We start from the raw sequence: 20,509 nt of genomic DNA, 5'->3' as shown, positions 1-20,509 counted from the left end.
ATATATATATATATATATATGTATATATGTATATATATGTATATATATGTATATATATATATATATATATGTATATATATATATATATATGTGTATATATGTATATATGTATATATGTATATATGTATATATACATATATGTATATATACATGCATAATTTGCACGGCAACTGCTTATAACTAATTCTCTCCGGATAAATAAAGTTTTGTCCCATCGTAAATTTTGGTATTATACCTTCTATTCTAACTGCTGCTACTACACTATTATACAACCACTCCATCTAATAGTTAACTTTATTAAGAGAAGTGTTTTTTTCAGTCAAACATGTAGGCATCAGTTTGAATCAGATTGTCCAGAAATATTCATGACATTCAACACATCCATCTAATACAAACCAGATCAACTTCAGAGGGAAACTTTGGCAACTGATTCGCTTCTCAAAGCTGACTGTGATGCTGTGGATTTTGAATTGCAAACTTGTGTAACATCAAGATAAAGCACAATTAGGCGGTTTGTTTTAATGCATTTAAATGTCAACATTGATGAAAACAGATCTGTGAGCATGGTGGTGGAGCTATTTGGGCTGAGGTAATGTAGGTATGCGGCTGCGGAGGTACTCCAACACTGCATCTGTTCCTTTGGCCACGATGGCTGCTCTGGGTGTGCGGAAAGGATTCCCCTCCAGACTGAGACACCTGAGAAACAATACAGGTCTTACAATCCATTTTTCTCAACTCAAAGTAAACGCAGATCATTTTGAAAACAATTATACCTCACCACAATGAAGTACTAGACATTAAGACACTGTGCTTTGGGTAGGGACTAAAACAGAGCTGAATATCTTCATTAAGAAGCAACCAAGAGGAAATGTGGATAAATGTCATGATCATAGTATGACTCCTACAGAGCATCAGGGAAAATACTGAGCACCAGAGGCAGAGGAGCTGACTGGTGGTGGTGCGCCCAACATGTTGGGACAATGGACAGCAGTGTGTAGACTGTGCTCCATACCTGAGGCTGGCACACAGGCCCATTTCAGGGGGGATGTTCAGCAGGTCATTGTTTGACAAATCCAGTGTCGACAGATGAACCAACTTCATCAGACGATGAGGGTCCACCTCGTCCACTTGGTTGTTACCAAGCAACACCGTCTCCAAGGAAACTATCTGATAAAGGACTTCAGGGAAGGACTTGAACCTGTGATCAGTAAAAACACAGAGTGGAAAAACTGTAGTAGACTCACTTTACTTCTAGCAAGTTAAGCGAATGCTGCTCCTCTCATCCTCGCTCCCTGAACCGGTAACCCACTGAGGTCTGCCATCTCAGAGGAGACGAGGTGCAAGGAGGCCCCCTGAGGAGAGAGGAGGCTCCTGTAGGAGCTCTATTCATATAGCACAATTCATACACCGTACTTCACAGGTGAGCAGGTCAAATATTCATACAAAAATTCACTAAACAAGGAAGGGTGCTGTAGATGAGCTAAAAGAACACAGATTGTAAGCAGGGTGCATTCTATCAGTTAGCGTCTGAGAACAATCACGTTTTAAGTCTAGATTTGAATGTTGATAGCTACCTTTGATACAATCAGGAATGTGGTTCCAGAGCTGGGCAGCAAGGCTTTTAACAGGTCCTTTTGTGTCTATTTTTTTACCAAATACAATTATTTCAGTTTTGTCCTTATTCAGCCAAAGACATTGTTGAGACATCCAGCTGTTAATTTGTTCTATTCGTCAATAGAGGGATTCTAGGGAACCAAAGTCATTAGTAAATAGGGATATCAACAGCATAGCTATGATAATTATCGGTCAATTCTTTAATGAATAAACGGTAGGTTTGTGATGGGCTGTTAGTGTTTCCTTGCGGAAGCATCTAGATTATGTAGCCCTGGTCAGAAGACCTAAGTGACCTGCTGGTGATATAGGGATGGAGCAGGTCCCTGGCCATGCAGCGCTCTATATGAGAAAACTAAAACCTTAAAATAAATGTTCCACTTGATTGGAATATGACAAATGAAGATGGGCCTGATGTTGACAATTTTTTAAAGGCATTAACAGAGACCCCCTCATAAACTAGGGGGTCAGTAAATTAAGATGCAATAAAATGGATTTCAACGACCAACTTTGTTCATCTGCAGTGAGGAGAAACGCCCAGTGCTCATTACCCGACTAGTAAATGCCAGCCACACTGCACACAATAATCCCAAGAGTCAATTTAACAGCTTGCACAACCAAATTGTAGCAGCCACTTTATCCAAAGTCCATTGGCAGTAAGAAACAGCAGATAAACATAAAAAGCAGCTCCTGAACCCTGCTGCTCTCTGGTCTCTCTTAAATATGTGTCAATGAGAGCACATATGTATTCACTGAACATCTGTGGCAACTGTCAATCATTATAATACCTCTACTACAGTTCGACATGATTGTGCCTCTATATTCCTTAAGCGCTGCCAAAAGAAAAAGAAGGAAAACAAAGACCAAGAGCAGAAGTTAGGATTCAAGTATGTGTCATGGAGATATTCTTGAGCAATTCACAGGTTAATAATAGCCAATTCTGTTCAGAAGCAATTTAGCTGCTGCTGGGAGACGGCAAAGCTTAAGCTCACTTTGCGGCTATTAGCATGCATGAGGTCAGGGTAACATTAGCTAGCCTAATAAGTCTTTGGCATGTGTTGTTCACCAGCTAGATATGCCTATTCCAATCCCCATACGATCCCCTTAAACAAAAAGGGGAAAAGTGAATTCAGTTGTGTGTGTGTGATGAGGACAAGCTTAACAAGGCTTAACAAGGCTAAAAACTCATAGCAATCAGTCAATGAATTATAATGGCTTGATTTGTCCATTTATTTTGAATAAGTTATGTAAAGGGAAATATTTCGTCAGATAAAAACATGTGAATTTTGGAAACGATTAAATAAGGAACACGAGAGCAACGGTGGGTTAGCAGACCCTGACCCGAAGCGTCGAGTGATGCTGTTGGATTCTTTGGGCATCTATAAAAAATGTTTAACTTCTTTTCAGCAGCCACTCAAAGATGGGCAATTCTCAAGAGCCATTTCAAACTCACTGTTAAATCATGGAGTGACAAAAGGTGGGAGGGCAGGCTACAGACAGTGCATGCAGTCTGATACCAGAAAGTGTAAATCAGCTTTTGCCGAGGCTCGACAGATCCTGACATCCTGACCATTGTCAACCAGGTCAATAAACTTCTTCAGTCTGGACAAAGTAACACTCACATATTACAGGGTCTCGGGTTTTGCTGCATCACAAACAACTGCACAAGATCTATGTCATGATCTGAATGCACAAAAGACGCAGTTCTCCTATGAGGCTACAGATGAGCATTCATTGACACGCTGCCAAACCTGGAGGTCACATTTCTAATGTGGTTGTGGATGTAGCTCTACACTCTCTGAAGGAGAGATTTGAAAAAGTGCAAAATGTCAATAACATATTTGGTATTCTTCTGAAATGAAATGGCATGAAAGGAATGTCAACTGACACTGAGAAGACACTGTGCAGAGATTCAGAAGAGGCTGAGGAGGAACAGAGGGTCTGACATCTGTGGACTTTAAAAGATAGAGGAGATCCTGAACCTGCCATCTAAGATGACACTGATGGCATGACTGAACAGATTCTCTCTGATCAACAGACCTTTCCTATGAGGCCATCATTGACGACTTGGCTTCAAATAATGCTGGGGGGTGAATGTGCAGCAACATAGGAGGTAAGGGGCAGGTAAGGGAGGTAAATGTTTTTTTGATTATCAAATCTAAAACACTGGTTTAAATTTTATTTTACTTTCTTCACACATCGACATGGGCATTAGGCAGATTATAATTCTGCTACTTGGTTCTCTTGATCTTGTTCTTATAATTTCTTTATGTTTGTTATGTTAGTATGATGCCATACTGCATTTTGATAATGGCACCTTTGTTGTTATTATTAGGAGGAAATGACAAGTGCTCCTGCACAAAGGTTGAAGGATGATTTTAAAATCGTCCTTCAACCTTTTGGATTCTTGAGAGTTTAATATAATTTGATCCAACATGCGTGACCACTGAAGACGCAGAGGGATTATCCCGCAGCAGTTTGTGGAGGACTGAGTTCATGTGGACCTGAGCCCCAGGACAGCAAAAGGTTTCTGTTAGGACAGTTAACGTGCCGGACCATTGATGAGCCTACAATGAGACAGGAGGGAGACAGAGACATGTCAAGGGCGTCTCCGTCTCGATCTACTCTTAGCTCCAAGGGAACCACAGTCCTGAGATGCACCTCAATACTACGCCTGATTTGCCCGAGTGGATGAACCCTGGAGGGCGGGGAGAGGCTGGATGTAACTAGGTGGACTTAGTTGGGACAAGCTAGCAGCAATAGGCCGCGAGGGTAAAGTGCAGATGTTAGATCACCCGGAGACCGTTTCGGTCCAAGTGGTCTGGAAGTTTGGAGTCGAGCAAGAGGATGTTACGCACAAGGTATCCCACAGGATAGTGTTGGAAACAGCCAAGCTCATCACCTCTATCTTGCACAGTGGCAGTGTCAAACTGTTTTAGGTGATCTCATAGTCTACGGATGACTTCTTTGAGGTGAGTGATACTCCTGTTTGATTTCTGTAGTAGGCAGCAGTCAATACACAGCATGGTAGGGAATGTCCACTATTAAAATAGACTACGAGTATACGACTCAAATTTCAGCAGACCAGTTGTATATTTCCTTACAGTCAGAAAGTGAGGAGCATCTGATGAAAATAAAACATGTTTTCAAATTCATTGTTAGAACTGTAATGATATTATTAAGTACTCATATAGGTACTACCAAGTTTGCTAGTATTATAAAAGAAAGTGGTATCAGTGCATCTCTAGTCTATCTGTATGGTAACAATCATTGATTTGTTTGGTACAATTGTGAGCACAAAGAAGTACACAGAGCTGTAATAAACATTATTTATCCTTGTCTCTCTCACACCCACACACACACACCTAATTGATGCTCCTGTGACAGAGATAAATGAAACGGCAGCAGCCAACGTGTGTTTTGTGATGAACATCAGTTCCACTAAACGGGTGTGGAGTCGGACTGGTCCTGAATCAATAAGTTACCTGTTGTAATTGAGGATAATGGAGCATAGTTTAGTTAAGTTCTTCATTTCAGATGGTAAATCCCTCAGCTGGTTATTCCTGAAATAAGAAGAGGCAAGACATATATTAACCCAGGCACTAATGGTTCTATATCAAAATCCTGTTTTCACATATGGGATCTCTAAAACTGTTAAAGTATTGGCTTTTTAATTGAATTATCCTATATGTAAATGTTTAGTAAACAGGACAGAACCACTACAGATAGAGGACAGTATTAGCAGCTTCATCTACTTAATATCTTTGGGTTGCTGACAGTTGGAAAAACAAGACATTTTGTGTCACCTTGGACAATAATTATCCATGTAAATACAGTGGATGCAGAGCTTTTATATTATGCCAACAAGCATTCTAGACTGTACCTGAGGTCGATGTGCATCAGCTGCAGGAACTTGGAGATGTCAGGAGAACAACAGGTCAGTCTGTTGAAACCCAGATTGATATCTGACAGTGAGGGCAAGAGATCCACCAGTCTGCACACACGGCACACACATCAGGTCAGTCATCTCTGTGCAGTACAATCTTTGAGGTCTGTGACACACAGCGACGATGTCAGCACCACCTGCATTGTGTGTGTACCTGGGAGGTATGGAGGTCAGCTGGTTCTTGCTGAAGTTAACAGTGGTAATACTTTGATCTGCTGCAGCATCAAACAGCTCATCTGGAATATCAGCTGCCTGCTTCTCACTAAACACACACAAAGTTACTCTGAAAAGGATTAGCATTCAGTATTATTGCTTATATATCCATTATTTTCATTTTGATCATTCATGACAACACTGTAGTCACAACAACACACAACACTGTCAGACAGGTTTGAAACTAACCAACATGCAGATGATCTAAACCTAAACTTTTCTTCCCACCTGAAATGTTGCTAGTAATTTGTCATTGCACAGGAAAAGTGTCCACACAACTACAGAACAAAGAGTAGGTCAGAGTAGAAGCAGGAAGGCCTTCTGAACACTGAAGTCTGACATGATATTAGAACACCTCTGCCTTTTCCATAAACACATAAGCAAGATAAAACTTTATTGAAAATTAAATAAATAAATAACTAACTAACTAGTGCTGGGCAACGATTACAATTTTTAAATCGCGATTAATTGCATGATTTTTCTGCGATTAATCACATTGTTATACGCAAAATTCAACAATTAATTAAAAAGTAGTGTATTGCGCACTTTTATTTTAAAAGTACTAAAAAGTACAAAAGTCAGACACATATACAACGCTGATTTACGTGTAATATGTGTGGTATTTGATATAAATGTACGTTGGTACATAGAGGGTGATAAGAAGCTGTACATGGAGGGACTTAGGACCCAGGGGAATGTAGGTGTAGCATGGAACCTGTAGTCTGTACCGTGGAAGTAACGTGAATGTGGAAGTTATGCTAATAAAGAATTGCAATTAAGAGCAGTTTGTTCTCACGTGCTTATATGTATATTTATGTATTTTGATATTGTCATGATCCTGTGCGTGCGTGCGTGAGAGAGACAGGAGGGACCGATGGTTCCGGACCGGGCGTGTCACCCGGTGGGTGGGGGGAGAGCGGCAGCAGAAGGAAGTGACGCCACACAAACACAGCTGTTCACCGCTCGCTGCCCGGTTCCTGTGTTAAAAATGTCCGCTTAATAATAAAAAAACAACTGCGTTAACGCACGATAAAGTAATTGTCGGCGTTAATTAATTAATGTGTTAACGTGATAACGCGTTAACTTGCCCAGCACTATAAATAACATAAAAGAAAGTGGACAAACTCTGTAACGGAGACACTGTTTCTAAATGACCTCAAACATATTATATGTCAGCCTATCCGTGAGAAGAAATGCTATATGTTAGGCTAACGTATATGTCAGCCTATCCGTAACATTGTCAGCCTATCCTAACATTGTTAGCATCTATGTCACATATATGTGGATGCCAATAGATGTGCGACAAGCTAATATTAGCTGTTCATATCGGACATATTGGGATTTATTTACATCATAACTTTATCATTCACCTTCGTTCTCTCCGCTTCATATAAGTTTGTGCAACCTGGCCGTTGCCCCCAACCTGACTGCTCTGATTAGAACTGATAACCCTCTCAGCACACCGTGTGGAAGGATGTATGTAGCAGTAAACAAGGTCACACCATGCACACAGAAACCTGGAACAACCAGCCGCTCCAAAACTGTATGTGAAGCAAGTGTTAACATAGCAGTGACACAACAAGCACAGATACCACCATCATATTAAACAAAGTACATAACTAACAAGTATCTCGCCAAGCTCTGATGAAAAAGGTTAACACATGAGTGGATCACTAACCTGTACACCAATGACTTGAGAGTGTTAATGTTGTGTACATTGACCCTGGCCTGGCTGGGTAAGGTCATAGCTGTCTGTCCTTCATCTGCTCTCTCAGGATCCTCTGCAACACACACACAACTCTGTTTTACTGAACTATCTTTTGTATTCATAACCCCAATAATTAATCTGCAATATTTGATGAATTGAAGAAATCTAATTTGTGGTCAGGTGGATTTGGTGGCAGCCAGCATGGAGCACATCACACACTGAATGTGGAGGATCAGGTGAGCTGAGATGAGAACAAAGATGTGAACAGCCCTCACTACTTGCGTCAGTGGTTGAATTCACATGTCACACAGTATAATCAGGTCCACTTACGAGCTTTTTCTGAACTTTTAATTACATCTCAGTTTCAGTGTAGAACTTGAGTCACATGGAGGAGATGGTAACCTGTATCTGTTCAGAGATGGTCTCTGCTGTCAGACTCCTGGTCCGTGAACTTTGACCTTTTCACAGTGGATGAGCATTTTTGTTCTTGAGTTCACAGACAACTGGTGTGCTCAGTCTCTTGTCCCTTGCTCCTATTTTAAGATGGCATCCTGTTTCAGTGAAAGCTGCTAACTAAGTGCACACAGCCAACAGGCTCTTAGGCTTCTGCCTTGTTGTAATATAACATATTCATTGCTTTACAGCCGTTTCTTTCGTAATTACTGTGTATGTCATTCTGACTGAAGCCATGACAGCCCTGTACCCGATGGTCCCCCTACAGCTGTCGTCTGTGGTGTCCAGTCTTCCTCTCAGGGAGGTGTTGAGTGGTTTGTAGTACAGACCCACTCCCAGTTAATTCTGACAAACAGTCAGAATTCACTGGGAGGACAAGGACAAACAGTCTTTGTCCTGGTCAGAAGTCTGGGTGGTAGCTCTCTCCACTCCCCGTACCCGTCAGCCCTGAGAGCCAACCGCTTCCTTCCACAAAGCAACCTTGAAATGCGGTTAAAAGCTCAGAAAAATCTAGCTAGTACCTTAAGCATGATGACAACCTGCTGATCCGATAATTCTCTGCGAGAGAGCTAAACACTGATGGGTTTGTTACTTTTGCTGAAACAAGTAGAATAAGGAAAACTTTGTGTCCGTCATGTCTCATGAACACATACAGTGGTGAAAACTGTTTCAGGTCAGCACAAAAAGTCAACTGTACCTTTAATTCTTCCTCTTAAATATTTCAGAAGCTCATTGGTCCCTTTCTGTGAGGACGACAACAGAAGAATATTAATATTAGCATGAATGTTTGTTCTTCTGAACATTACCATCAAATAAATACACACAGAACATCTGTTACGCATCACCTGCAAAAGCTCTACTACTATTATCATCTCAAGATGTGTGCAGGGAACAATGTGTGACTGCATTGATGTGCATTTTAAAGCTGTCAGATGGAAACTTTTCTTATAATTGAGCACCTTTCTGGTGACACAGGCGTGGTCTGGTTTATAGACACTGCTACTTTCTTAGCTTTGGAACAAGCTGATTTCCCCCGCTATTTGAGTACTGCAACTATTGTGCTTTATAGTTGTACTCCATTTAGATCAATTTGTCAAGATTTGTTTTTATTCAATTTAACAATAAAATCTTGATATGATTTAGTCTAAATTACTACAAGTGTCTAAATCATTTAGACACTTGTAGTGAAGTACAGGGATGTAAACATGCATGGTGAAAAAGAGTAGTCAGAAAAAACAATTATCGAACGCTGTGATGCAGGCCTGTAGTACATGCCGTTTAAGCCCGAGCGAGGACTATTTGGGGTTCGAGCGAGACCGTTTATCGAAGAGCGTGTCGTAGAATGCACTTTTCAGAAACAAATATAATGAATGCGACACACATATTATATACCAACTTAACAAAGAAAATTCTGGGCAAAAACATCATGTAAGCCATTGCAAACACAATTATACACAAACTAATATAATATCTAGAAGACGTACCACAATATCACGTATTTTTCGCCATGACTCGGCAAGCCATGCACTCTGTACAAAGCTGCGAACAAAAAGCTAACCGCTAACACGGACAACCGAGATAGCAAAAAGCACGAGCATTCAACACAGAATCCAGAGATATCTTCAGAATTTCTCTCCGTGAAACCATTACAAATATACAGTCAACAAGCACCACAAAACCAAGCCGCTCCACCGCAGAAGAAACCATAACTGATCCTTACTTTGAGATGATTCATGAAGAAAAATGATTCATATTCCGTTTTGCCGGCTAAAAACACTGTTGCTACGTATTTCCTGTGTTTTTTCACCTGTTTCCTGGTGAAAGGGGGGTCAGACAAGCTTGGGAGACCGTGGGGGGAAGGGAATTCACTTTCGATGCATTCAGCATTTCTGTTTTTTTCCAGCCAACGATTCTGTCAATCAAGCCCACGTTACCACCCCTGCATTCCTGAGACTCTGACGCGTCGAACAAGGTGTCATAGTCTCGAATTGACCAATCATAGGCTGTTATAGCCTCCACATACACACAGGCAGACGAGAATGGATGCATGGTTCACAGACACAAAATTATTAAAATAGACCTTGTAGTTACAGATTTACAGTCTTTTTAGTATGGGTATGGAATTTTCGAGCAGAGGCCTAAAAATAGGGCTAGGGTTTATTTAAACAAATAGGAAGTAGCCAGCAAGTGAGAAAAAATAGCCAGCTGTGTAAGTTAACAATGTGACGCTAGCTAGCTTGCATGTTTTGATTTGTAGTCAATTATGCTCACCTTTATCCATTTATGTTGCCAGAAGCTACACTGTAACAGAATATTGCTGGCAAGTGACAGCAGCTTAGGGAAAACGAGAATAGTAGCTGCTGATAGGAGATAATATTGGCTTCATTCATAAACAGTGCGTCTGCACAAATCTATGCTTAAACTAAGCGTACGCACGTTTAATGCAAAAATCAGGGATTCACCTGAAATTTAGAACGGCCTCGGACCATAACGCCCGGCCGGCTCTCTTAATGTAAACACACACCTTTTAAATGAATGCATGTCATCTTAAAACCGCATTCATTAAAAAGGCTTTAATAGACAACTATATTTAAAACTCATAAATTCTATTAAGGTTTTTGAATAAAGCTTTGAATGTCTGTCATCATATGTTTTGACACTATTATCACTTAGCAAATGAGAAAGATCTCAGACCCCCAAAGCAAACTGCTCGTCAATATTAGTGTAACCTGATCTTTATCTCAACCATGCAGTAGTACTGAACAACAGACATGCAAAAAAGAATCTGCACAGCATTCAAATTTTGAATTCAAATATCAAGGTTATGAATGAAGCTTCTCGCTATTCGGTATACCCCTAATACAATTATGATTTTTGGTCCATTCTTTTTTTTGCATAAACTTTAATAGCAAACCGTTTCCCCCCCCCCCCCCCCCCTGAACCACAGTCCGTATCTCAGTGTTCGGGTTAACCCTCATTTATAACAACTTACATTACATTACAGTCATTTAGCTGACGCTTTTATCCAAAGCGACTTACAATTCAGATTCTATCACACCGTAGGCACAGCTACGGGAGCAATTGTTGAGCAACTGTCTTGCTCAAGGACATGCGACTAGTGGGGCCGGAGCCGAATCATGAATCATTATTACTCATCACCACATTTTGGGAAGTCTGGGTCACCTTTGCATTGCTCAATGAAGCCTGCATGCTGGCCCGTCATGGCAGGAGCCCCCGTCTGTGATCACAGCTTTTCTAATGGAACCTTTTTCTCCACAAAGAAACTAGTAAAAAGTCCCGTCTATAGTCGAGGGGGGGGAGAAGAGAAATCACACCCTCCGAGGCCCGCGAGCTTCTTCGGGCACCCGCGTTCAAACCTCTAGTCTGGGCCATTTCGGTCGGACTACGTTGCCTCGCCTCTACCCCCGCCACCCACGAGTTGTCGCCTGTTCCGAGGACTGACGGACCCGACGATTGGGTGCGCTCGCGGCGGGGGCGGCACGTCCGGCGCCAACGGGAAGAGCCCGCCATTCGGAACCTGAAAATCTAGTATGGTGCGGCGGCCTTGTCCTTTTAAAATCTACATTAATGTAAGCGTTTTTGATTCAAGAAGAATTTAGATGGATTTTAGACGGAGCTCCATGGTGACTAGTGCTATTTTTAGAACATGCCTTGCGGGCGACTCACGTGGTCCCTGCGGGTGACCAGGTGCCCGCGGGCACTGTGTTGGCTACCTCTCATCTACACCAACCAGTGCTCTAGAAGCACCACAGTAGAAAAACTAGAGGCTGGCCGAGATGCATAGATATGGTGTCAGTGACGGGACATTAATGTGAATCGTCCCTTCAATCCTACCGGTACCCAAACTACAGCGAGAGCAGATGCTGCACAATTATTGGTGATGTCCAGATAAATGCTATTAACCACCCCAATCTTTAAGCATGCTTTGTGTCTGTGTTGCTTGGCAACCGTTCTGTTTTGTGTTGCTGAAGAACATACAGTATGCTTCGCATTAGAATGATTATCTATGTGTTAATATGTAGTAAACATTTTATAAAAGCGGTTTACAGTGATTTTACATGTAAGGGCTGTTATGCATGTTGTTGCATAATTCTAGTTCACCAATACTAGGATTCAGAACTAGCTCTGCATTATATTCTCTGTGTCTGTCTCGGTGTGTTACTTACAGTGAGCAGGTCTCTCCTGATTCCTCTCAGAGGGTTTCCCTCCAACAGTAACACCTTCAGATTGGGCAGCAGGCTGAGAGATGCTGGAAGACTTGACAGAGAGAGATGCTTTTCACATGAAATACCTGAAACCCAGGTGATGATAGGGTACCGACAGTGTCTACTGCTAAATATAGAAGGCTAGGCTGCTAACCTTTGATCTAGATAACTCCACAGTGTTGGCTTACACCATCACACGTAAATTATTTAGGATTATATCGCATAACAATTGAAATAGTGTCGGAGTAAATGTAAACAATAATGTGTTTCAATGGCAGAGCTAGTGGTCACATTTGGTACTGACTAAATATTTCAAACATGTCAGTTTGGCTCATGGACACAAACAGTAACCGTTGTCATGATGCCAGTGACCTACGTGGTGATGTCATTGTTGGTGAGGTCGAGGCGTGTGAGCGTGTTCAGTGAAGTGATCTGTTCAGGGAGGATTTTGATCTTGTTGTCTCGGAGTTCTAGAAGAGAGATGGATGTCAGGCAGGCCAGCTGCTCCGTCTCCAACTGCTCAATGTGGTTGTTCCCCACATACAACTCCTACACACACACACACACACACACACACACACACACACACACACCCACACACACACACACACACACACACACACACACACACACACACACACACACACACACACTTGCTGTTATACCACAAATGAGCTTTACACCTGGGGAAACTCATGTTGCTATGGTTACCTTGAGTGCTGGTGCAAGAACCTTTGGGAGGAGGCAGAGCTTGTTGTGTCTGAGGTAGAACTGCTCCAGAGCAAGCATATCTGATAATCTGGCAGGAATGTCAGTCAGCTGGTTATTGCTGCAGTCCAACAGCTTAACATCTGTGAGATCAAGTCAGAACTCAAATGTTATGTGTATATATACATACACACATTTAATAGCACTAATTTCACTCCTTTTCCTTTTTGCAATTGCTGTTTAACTACCGTCAATGAAACTCAAGACATTTTGCAATGCCCGTTCAAAACTGTTTAGAACATAAGGATTTCAGCATGTGAGATTTTGATATTAGGTTTATTGTCAGAGGAAATATCACGGTTTCACGATCATTAATCAGAATATTTCTAATTTAGATAAGGAACTACAGCATTTATTATCATCATCAACCATTTCCAGTTAGTGTTTATAGTTTGCATATTTAAAAATTATTTATAATGGGAATATGGGAATAGGTTTTACAGCCCGTAGGCTACACAGGGAAGGACAGCCCCCCCCCCCCCAAGATTCCCAAAGTATCAGTAACACATTGTGAACTACGTGACGCTTAGTTAATCAGCTCCTCCTGTTTTTTTTTTAAATCTTGACTTAGACAGGTGACAACTCAAAGATGGTGGAACATATCCAAAGTGTTAGCCGCTACAGTCAGTTTTTGACGGCACAATTTACAAATTGATAAACATCTTGTACAACAACTCTCTGAGCATTTGCTAAATCAAACGTTAAGTAAATTTTGTGCTGATTTTGTGTCTCTGTCACATTTGACAGCAGCATTTTTACTGTGTGGTATGAATAATTTTACTACCAATAGTAAATAGTTTTACTTCGGAAAGAAAGGTTTGAGTACAACTTCAGAGAAAGGGTGAAAAGTAAAGGAAGATGATGTTTGCCTGGGGCCATCAAATTACTAAATCTGGCCCTGGAAACCACATCCATTATCAGAAACATTAGTAAAATACACTGGAGGAATTAATTTCCATAAAGGCGCATGACTCCCTTGCTTTGACATAACCACCGCAGTTACAAAGTATGGCACATATTCAATGACTGGAGGTAATTTGACATGGGTAAAGTGTGGCTAAAGCTTAGACAACTTAAGTGGCAGTGGGAGAGCGGTGCTGTTTTGGAAGGCTATCTCCTCGTTGACTCCAGGGAAGTGAAGAAAAGTTGGGTTGTAACGTTATCCAGCATCCTTGTAGCGTTAGCAGGCTTCACCCAGAATCAATGTAGCGCTAGCAGGCTTCATCCACAACCAATGTAGCTTTAGCAGGCTTCACCCACAATCAATGTAGCGCTAGCAGGCTTCACCCACAATCAATGTAGCGTTAGCAGGCTCTATCCAGCAGCATCCACGTAGCGTTAGCAGGCTCTATCCAGCAGCATCCACGTAGCGTTAGCAGGCTCTATCCAGCAGCATCCACATAGCGTTAGCAGGCTCTATCCAGCAGCATCCACATAGCGTTAGCAGGCTCTATCCAGCATCCACATAGCGTTAGCTGGCTCTATCCAGCATCCACATAGCGTTAGCAGGCTCTATCCAGCATCCACATAGCGTTAGCAGGCTCTATCCAGCATCCACGTAGCGTTAGCAGGCTCTATCCAGCATCCACATAGCGTTAGCAGGCTCTATCCAGCATCCACATAGCGTTAGCAGGCTCTATCCAGCATCCAAAGTGAACTGCAGTCCGCCCACTGCAGCCACATACTGGACTACAGAGCCATGAAGCTCCGCCCCAACTGCTACAGAGAGGCTGTTTATTTATTTACAAAAGGTTTACTATTATTGATTGTCTAAATTGCACCACATTTTTTTTTAAATCCCTTAATGGAGTTCCCAGCAATACAACCACCAAGTGTGAAATAGATAACATGAACGGTTCTCGAGATATGTGAAGAACATTTATATTTAGACCAACAGACACCTTACATTATAGTTCTATCCGGGCTTGAACGGCAGCCACGTAAAGAAGCAGAAGAGCTGGTCTTACTTGTGAGCTGGGCCAGGGTGGCAGGCAGACAGCTGAGGTTGTTGTGACACAGGTTCAGTTTCTGCAGCCGGATGAGACAGCCCAGGCTGGAGGGCAGGCCCTTCAGATGGTTGTGAGACAGGTCCTTCAACCAAACATAACACCTCCGTCAGCCAATCACTCAACCCAGCAGAAACAGTCCGGTGGGAGTGTAATACACTACCTACCTACATACATACATAATGTGGTAATTACCAGCTGTGTCAGGCTCTCCAGGTGTCCCAGTTCGTCTGGCAGGCTCTCCAGCTGGTTCTGCTGGAGGGTGATGCTACAGAGGTTCTTCAGAGTACACACTTCAACTGGCAGTGAAGTCAGCTGGTTATGACTGGCCACACAGGAGAACAAACACACATTAGATTTCAGTTTATTATGTAGTTAGTCCCACCACAGGCCAGACATTTAATTGAATTGGTTGTGTGCATTTGAGATAGATACAGCAGCAAACAGTTTGGTAAGGTGGTCCATGATGGTTCAGAGGGAGCCCCTGATTATACTGTTAGACAGATCCAACATTAAATGTCTTTGTTGGATAAAGTATGTGAATCTCCAGGATCATGAGGTAATTTAAGGGTGGTGCTGGTGAAAAATAATTACATTTTGTTTTTGACATTACTACTTTTGAAGATCTGTGTGATTTGCTGATTTTGGTGCAGTTTCAAAATTGTCTTCCTGATCGTATCGCGACATATATCAAATGACAAATCACTACTTCTGCTAATGCTGACCTGTCAGCTGATGAGTATGTGTTGCTCCATAAGATCAGTTTCAGAGAGTGCTCTGTGGCTCCCAATGTTTTTTATGGGCTGGGAAGTGGTTCTGATTCTGTTTCGTGTGACAGGCTTTAAAGAAAGTGGGAATTTTCAATCTGACTTTACACAGGTGTCAACTTAGACAATAGTAATATCTGTAACGAGGAAGGACATTGGAATCAGATTGTCCTGTGCTAAGGGCTCAAATAAAGGGTGTGAGAAATAATGTTAGGCCTGCTGCATTTGCTGCTCCTGTTAAAGACTTCTGTGTTGCTGAGGTGCTTATATCTCATTCTTGTGAACGGGATGTTTTGGTAGCCTATGCTTCTTTCATTCGAGATGAGTTTGTGTCACTTGTGGGAAGTTAGGTAAAAGTCCTGATACAAATCTTGAGGGATACAGGTGCCTATGATACCTACATTGTTGACTGTTTGGCGTTTGTATGAGGAGACTGAAGCTGGTGATGGGATTGGAGATTCTCCTTGTTTCCTTGCACTAGATGGATCTTAACTGTGAGCTGGTTAAGGGTGAAGTAGCCTATTGAAGGTGTACATTTTATTTTGGGCAACGGCTTGGCTGGTAGCCGAGTTTGAACTGACACTCCTCCAACACCTGTGGTCACATGATGTGCAATTGATTTGAATGACATTCAATAAACCTTTAATTTACCATCATCCATTGTGTCCATTTCCGTATTTGTCATGGCCTAGGAGCCAGGTCATGACAGCAGAAATACAGAACATCCTAAAAAGGTTCAGAAACTTTCCAGCAGCATCATTTGTCATTCTCCAGTTTTCGTAAATATTTCTCATCTCTGTGATGCAACATTTACACGCAGATACCAAGTGTTCATTTCAGTGTTTTGGCTCTTTTCTATTGGTGTTCCTGATTTAAGTACTGAAAAGGGATTCACAAAGTGACACACTAGTGTTATGTTATGTGGTATGTGGTACGCATGTCTGTCAGCACATTATCAGTTCCTCTTCAGTGGCACCAGCACAACACCTTGAAGGAGCAACTCCTCACAGTTCTTAACATATTAAGTTTTTACAATAAAAACTTAATATCATGACGTAATATTCAATTCAATAGCTTTGTCGGGTCTGCACTGTGTGTGTGTCTGTGTGTACCTGAGTCGCAGTTGCTGAAGCTCCTGCAGTTCTCCCAAAGCACTGGGTAAAGTGCTCAGCTGGTTGTCATGGAGCTGCCAGAGCAAAATTAACATTGTAGTTTAACAGCTAGAATAAGAATAAATCATAAATGTGACGGATGTCTCAGTTAAAAATTCTTTCATCAGTACCTACAAATAATAAAGTAGATGCTTTGTATTGTGTTAGTGTCTCAGTACATAGTAGATTAAATATTCAGAAAGTTAATGAGTTAGGCTCGGACCACATCACAGGAGCTCTGGGTCAATTGTTATTAGAATGGGGTTCATTTTTACACTGTTTCAGATTAGTTTTCCTTTTCAGTTGAGTTCTCATTTAGTTAGAGAACTCTGGTCGAAAGAAGCTGTGGTAACTTGACAGAGACTGTTGAAGCAGCTCTTACTCCGCGTATGCAGAAGCAGGCATAACAACTAGCAAACGGGAACTGGAAGAGGAAAACCGTGACAATGTGTATAACTTGGTGGAGTTACTGAGTCAGATTGAGGTGATGTTACTTACATCCAGAGTAGTGAGTGCTGGAAGTAGTCTGATGTCATCAGACAGTTGTGTGAGACGATTGGATGAGAGGAGTAGTTTGGTGAGGTCAGTCTGTTCCCACCAGCGATCTGACACTCCGAAGGAAACATTCTGGTGGGCCTCCTCTGGTGTGTCAATGTTCAGATGATACACATCCTGAGGGACTGAGGCATTCACTTTGTTGATATGATAACATAAACACACACACACACACTCTTTTGGCTGGTTAAAGGGAAACAATAGACTCTTTGCTAAGTCCCGCCTATCGAATGCACACTGGCCAATCATAGCGTAGCATCAGCCAGATCTGACCAGTGTCTGGCAACTATCCAGCTCTGCTCCATAGACTCCCATCAGTGGTTTCAGATGTTCTTCATGTTCAGGCTCAGGTTATGTGGAAGCTGCTCATGGTTATAGTGTGTAATAGTGGTACTTGTTACCCGGAGAGGTTGGATGGACACATACGTTTCTAAAAAGGTTTGTGGAACATTAGCATAACATGGGCTGCACGGTGGTGTAGTGGCTAGCACTGTCACCTCACAGCAAGAGGGACCTGGGTTCGATCCCCGGGTGGTCCTTCTGTGTGGAGTTTGCATGTTCTCCCCGTTGCAGCGTGGGTTCCCTCCGGGTTCTCCGGTTTCCTCCCACAGACATGCAGCTTAGGTTATTTGGAGACTCGAAATTGCCCTAGGTGTGAGTGTGAATGTTTGTCTATTTCTATATGTGCCCTGCAATGAACTGGCGACCTGTCCAGGGTGTAACCTGTAACCTGCCTTCGCCCAATGTCAGCTGGGATCAGTGCCCCGTGACCCTGAACAGGATAAGCGGTTTGGATAATGGATGGATAAGTAGCGTTAGCACTTCTATGCTATACTAGCTACTAAAGGTGTATTGTATCTACACATAATAATGGTTGTAACAGTGAATAAAGACATACCTGGTTTTGCAGGGACTGTGTTGTTCCACAATTTCATTGTCTGGTGATGTGGTGTTTTAGCTTCTATCTTTATCTTTTTAACCCGTTTTCATCCTGGATATATCCATCAAACACGTGTTGTTGACCCTTCTGTCTGCTTTTTGTTTTTCCAAAAATGAGATCATATTTCTTCAGTGAGTCCAATTAGTGACAGAGTAGTAACGGGGGCTAGGCTGCACAATAATGCAAGTAAAAGCAGAAGCCTCATGTGATGATTCTATTCAGGGTGCCGATCATGCAGATACAGAGAAGGGATGCACGTTTTCTGAATATGTGGTCGAGTGTGATGTCAATAGAAACACCAGTATTGATTTGTTTACCACAGTACAGTTGTACCATTAAACGTATAGCTTAAACAAGTGTGCAGTTAGTCTGTAAGCATAGTTCTGCTAGATTTGAAAAAAATAACTTTTTTAAAGTTTGCTACCGTTTGACCTCTTCGTACTTTCGGGCCCAGTCCCAGTGTCCCCCCTAAAGCCTCAAACCTTGAACCCTCAGGGACTTACTGAGGTCACCTGGTGAATGGTGGAGTGAGAGGCTTGAAAAGGTGTAAATACAAATAGGACAGCACTTTTACTGCAAAATATTGCATTTTACCCTCACAGTCTCTCACACTCACCCACTCACCAGGTGACGTCAGTAAGTCCTTGAGGGTTTAGGGGGGGGACATTGGGATTTGGCCAATGCGTCCACTGGTTACCCCGTGTTTAACGTCACATTGCAAAGAATTGTGGGTACTTTCCTTGGGCAAAGTCTGCATCTAATGCTGACTTACGGAAAGTGTTCATAAAGGGCTCAAAATGTCTGCCAGAGAGCCCTTAAACACTCGATGATTTGACAGTGGGACAGAACTAAACCCTCACGGATTTACAGTTAGCTAACAAGTCCCAGTGCGGTTACCTTCTGTTAGCCCTCGGCCGGACAGGTCGAGCTGGCCGCTCTTCCTGGCTGCCTTCAGCAGACCGGAAGGGATTGTTGGCTCCGTCTTCTCCGTCCTGAAGCCCGCCAGAGAATCCCCCTGACCGGCTCTTTTCAATCGAGACATTGTCCGTGTGTTTAGTAAAATGAGTATCAACGTGTTGTGAGTGTTTAACTCCACGTGAAAGTGAACCTTCTTCCACGCACCAGCAGCAAAAATGATCTTCTGTCTTTTTTCTTTTCTTTTCTTTTTCATTTCCTCCCTTCTTCTTCTTCTTCTTCTTCTTTTAGGTTTTATGGCGGATGGCATCCAGTGAAAGGTACCGCCACCTACTGTATTGGAGTGTGGACCAGAGTAACCTATCCCCATACAAAGCAAAACAAAGCAAAACAAAAAAAGGAGTTCTATCAATTCGGCGACCTAAATTACTCAAATTTACTCAATCTCGTTTCTTTCACGTACTGTAGTACATTTCCTGTCCCCAAGGTTAATGGATCTTTTAGGTTTAGTTCCTCAACTCCCAGCTTCCTTTCTCGCTCGAGTGTGAATTTCTGGCAATGACAAATGATATGATCTACAGATTCTGGTATTTGACAGTGCTCACATAGTCCTGCTGGGTGTTTATTTATTAGTTGCATTGTTTTGTTCAGCCTTGTGTGTCCAACCCTCAGTCTGGTTAATGTGTTGTCTTCTGTGGCACTTCTTCTGGATGTCCTCCCTTTGCCAACTTCTTTCTGAACAGCATAAAGATGTCTTCCTGTGTGTCCTAAGTCCCAACTGTGCCGCCATTCCTAATAATGATTCTTTTGATTATTGATTTAGCTTCTGCTTTGCTGAGTAAAATGTCTGTCGTGTGCTGACATTCTAAAGCTTGTTTTGCTAATTTATCTGCTCTTTTGTTTTCTTGTACCCCTCTTGTGTGCTGGTGATACTAAAATACCCATATTTTTAAATTGGAACAGTGTTTCGTATATTTCATTTATTAAATCTTGCCTGCTATGAGATGTGAATGTTTGTAATGAGAATAATGCTGAACTGGAATCTGAACAGACAATGACCTTTTTGATCCAAACCTCCTCTACCCACTGCAGTGCTGTTAAAATGGCCAATGTCTCAACTGTATAAACAGACAGATGATCTGATGTTCTCCTTTTGACTTCATATTGCAAGGTTGGTATGGTGAGCGCAAAACCAGTTCTACCTGTATCAGGATCTTTAGATCCATCTGTGTATGCTGGGATAAATGATT

At 42.1% G+C, this 20,509-nt stretch overlaps 1 protein-coding gene across 1 annotated transcript; it reads right to left on the bottom strand.

The window, feature by feature from the left end:
- Nucleotides 1–276: 276 nt before the first annotated feature.
- lrrc40 (leucine rich repeat containing 40) lies at nt 277–19,538 on the bottom strand. Its single transcript, XM_031878683.1, has 15 exons — nt 19,242–19,538; nt 17,348–17,529; nt 16,811–16,884; nt 15,127–15,256; nt 14,893–15,016; nt 12,869–13,008; nt 12,534–12,706; nt 12,119–12,209; nt 8,629–8,674; nt 7,449–7,551; nt 5,712–5,819; nt 5,495–5,605; nt 5,097–5,174; nt 1,013–1,198; nt 277–696 (listed from the first exon to the last, which is right to left on the bottom strand). Exons 1-15 carry the CDS (start codon nt 19,513–19,515, stop codon nt 576–578), a joined length of 1,941 nt encoding a protein of 646 aa, XP_031734543.1. The 5' UTR covers nt 19,516–19,538; the 3' UTR covers nt 277–575.
- Between the last annotated feature and the right edge of the window lie 971 nt (nt 19,539–20,509).

Source organism: Anarrhichthys ocellatus, unplaced genomic scaffold, assembly GCF_004355925.1.
Source record: "Anarrhichthys ocellatus isolate YVR2014 unplaced genomic scaffold, GSC_Weel_1.0 scaffold193, whole genome shotgun sequence".
NCBI classification, from domain to species: Eukaryota; Metazoa; Chordata; class Actinopteri; order Perciformes; family Anarhichadidae; genus Anarrhichthys; species Anarrhichthys ocellatus.
The sequence above is the reverse complement of the archived record's forward strand: the minus strand, read 5'-3'. Positions and strand labels throughout refer to the sequence as shown.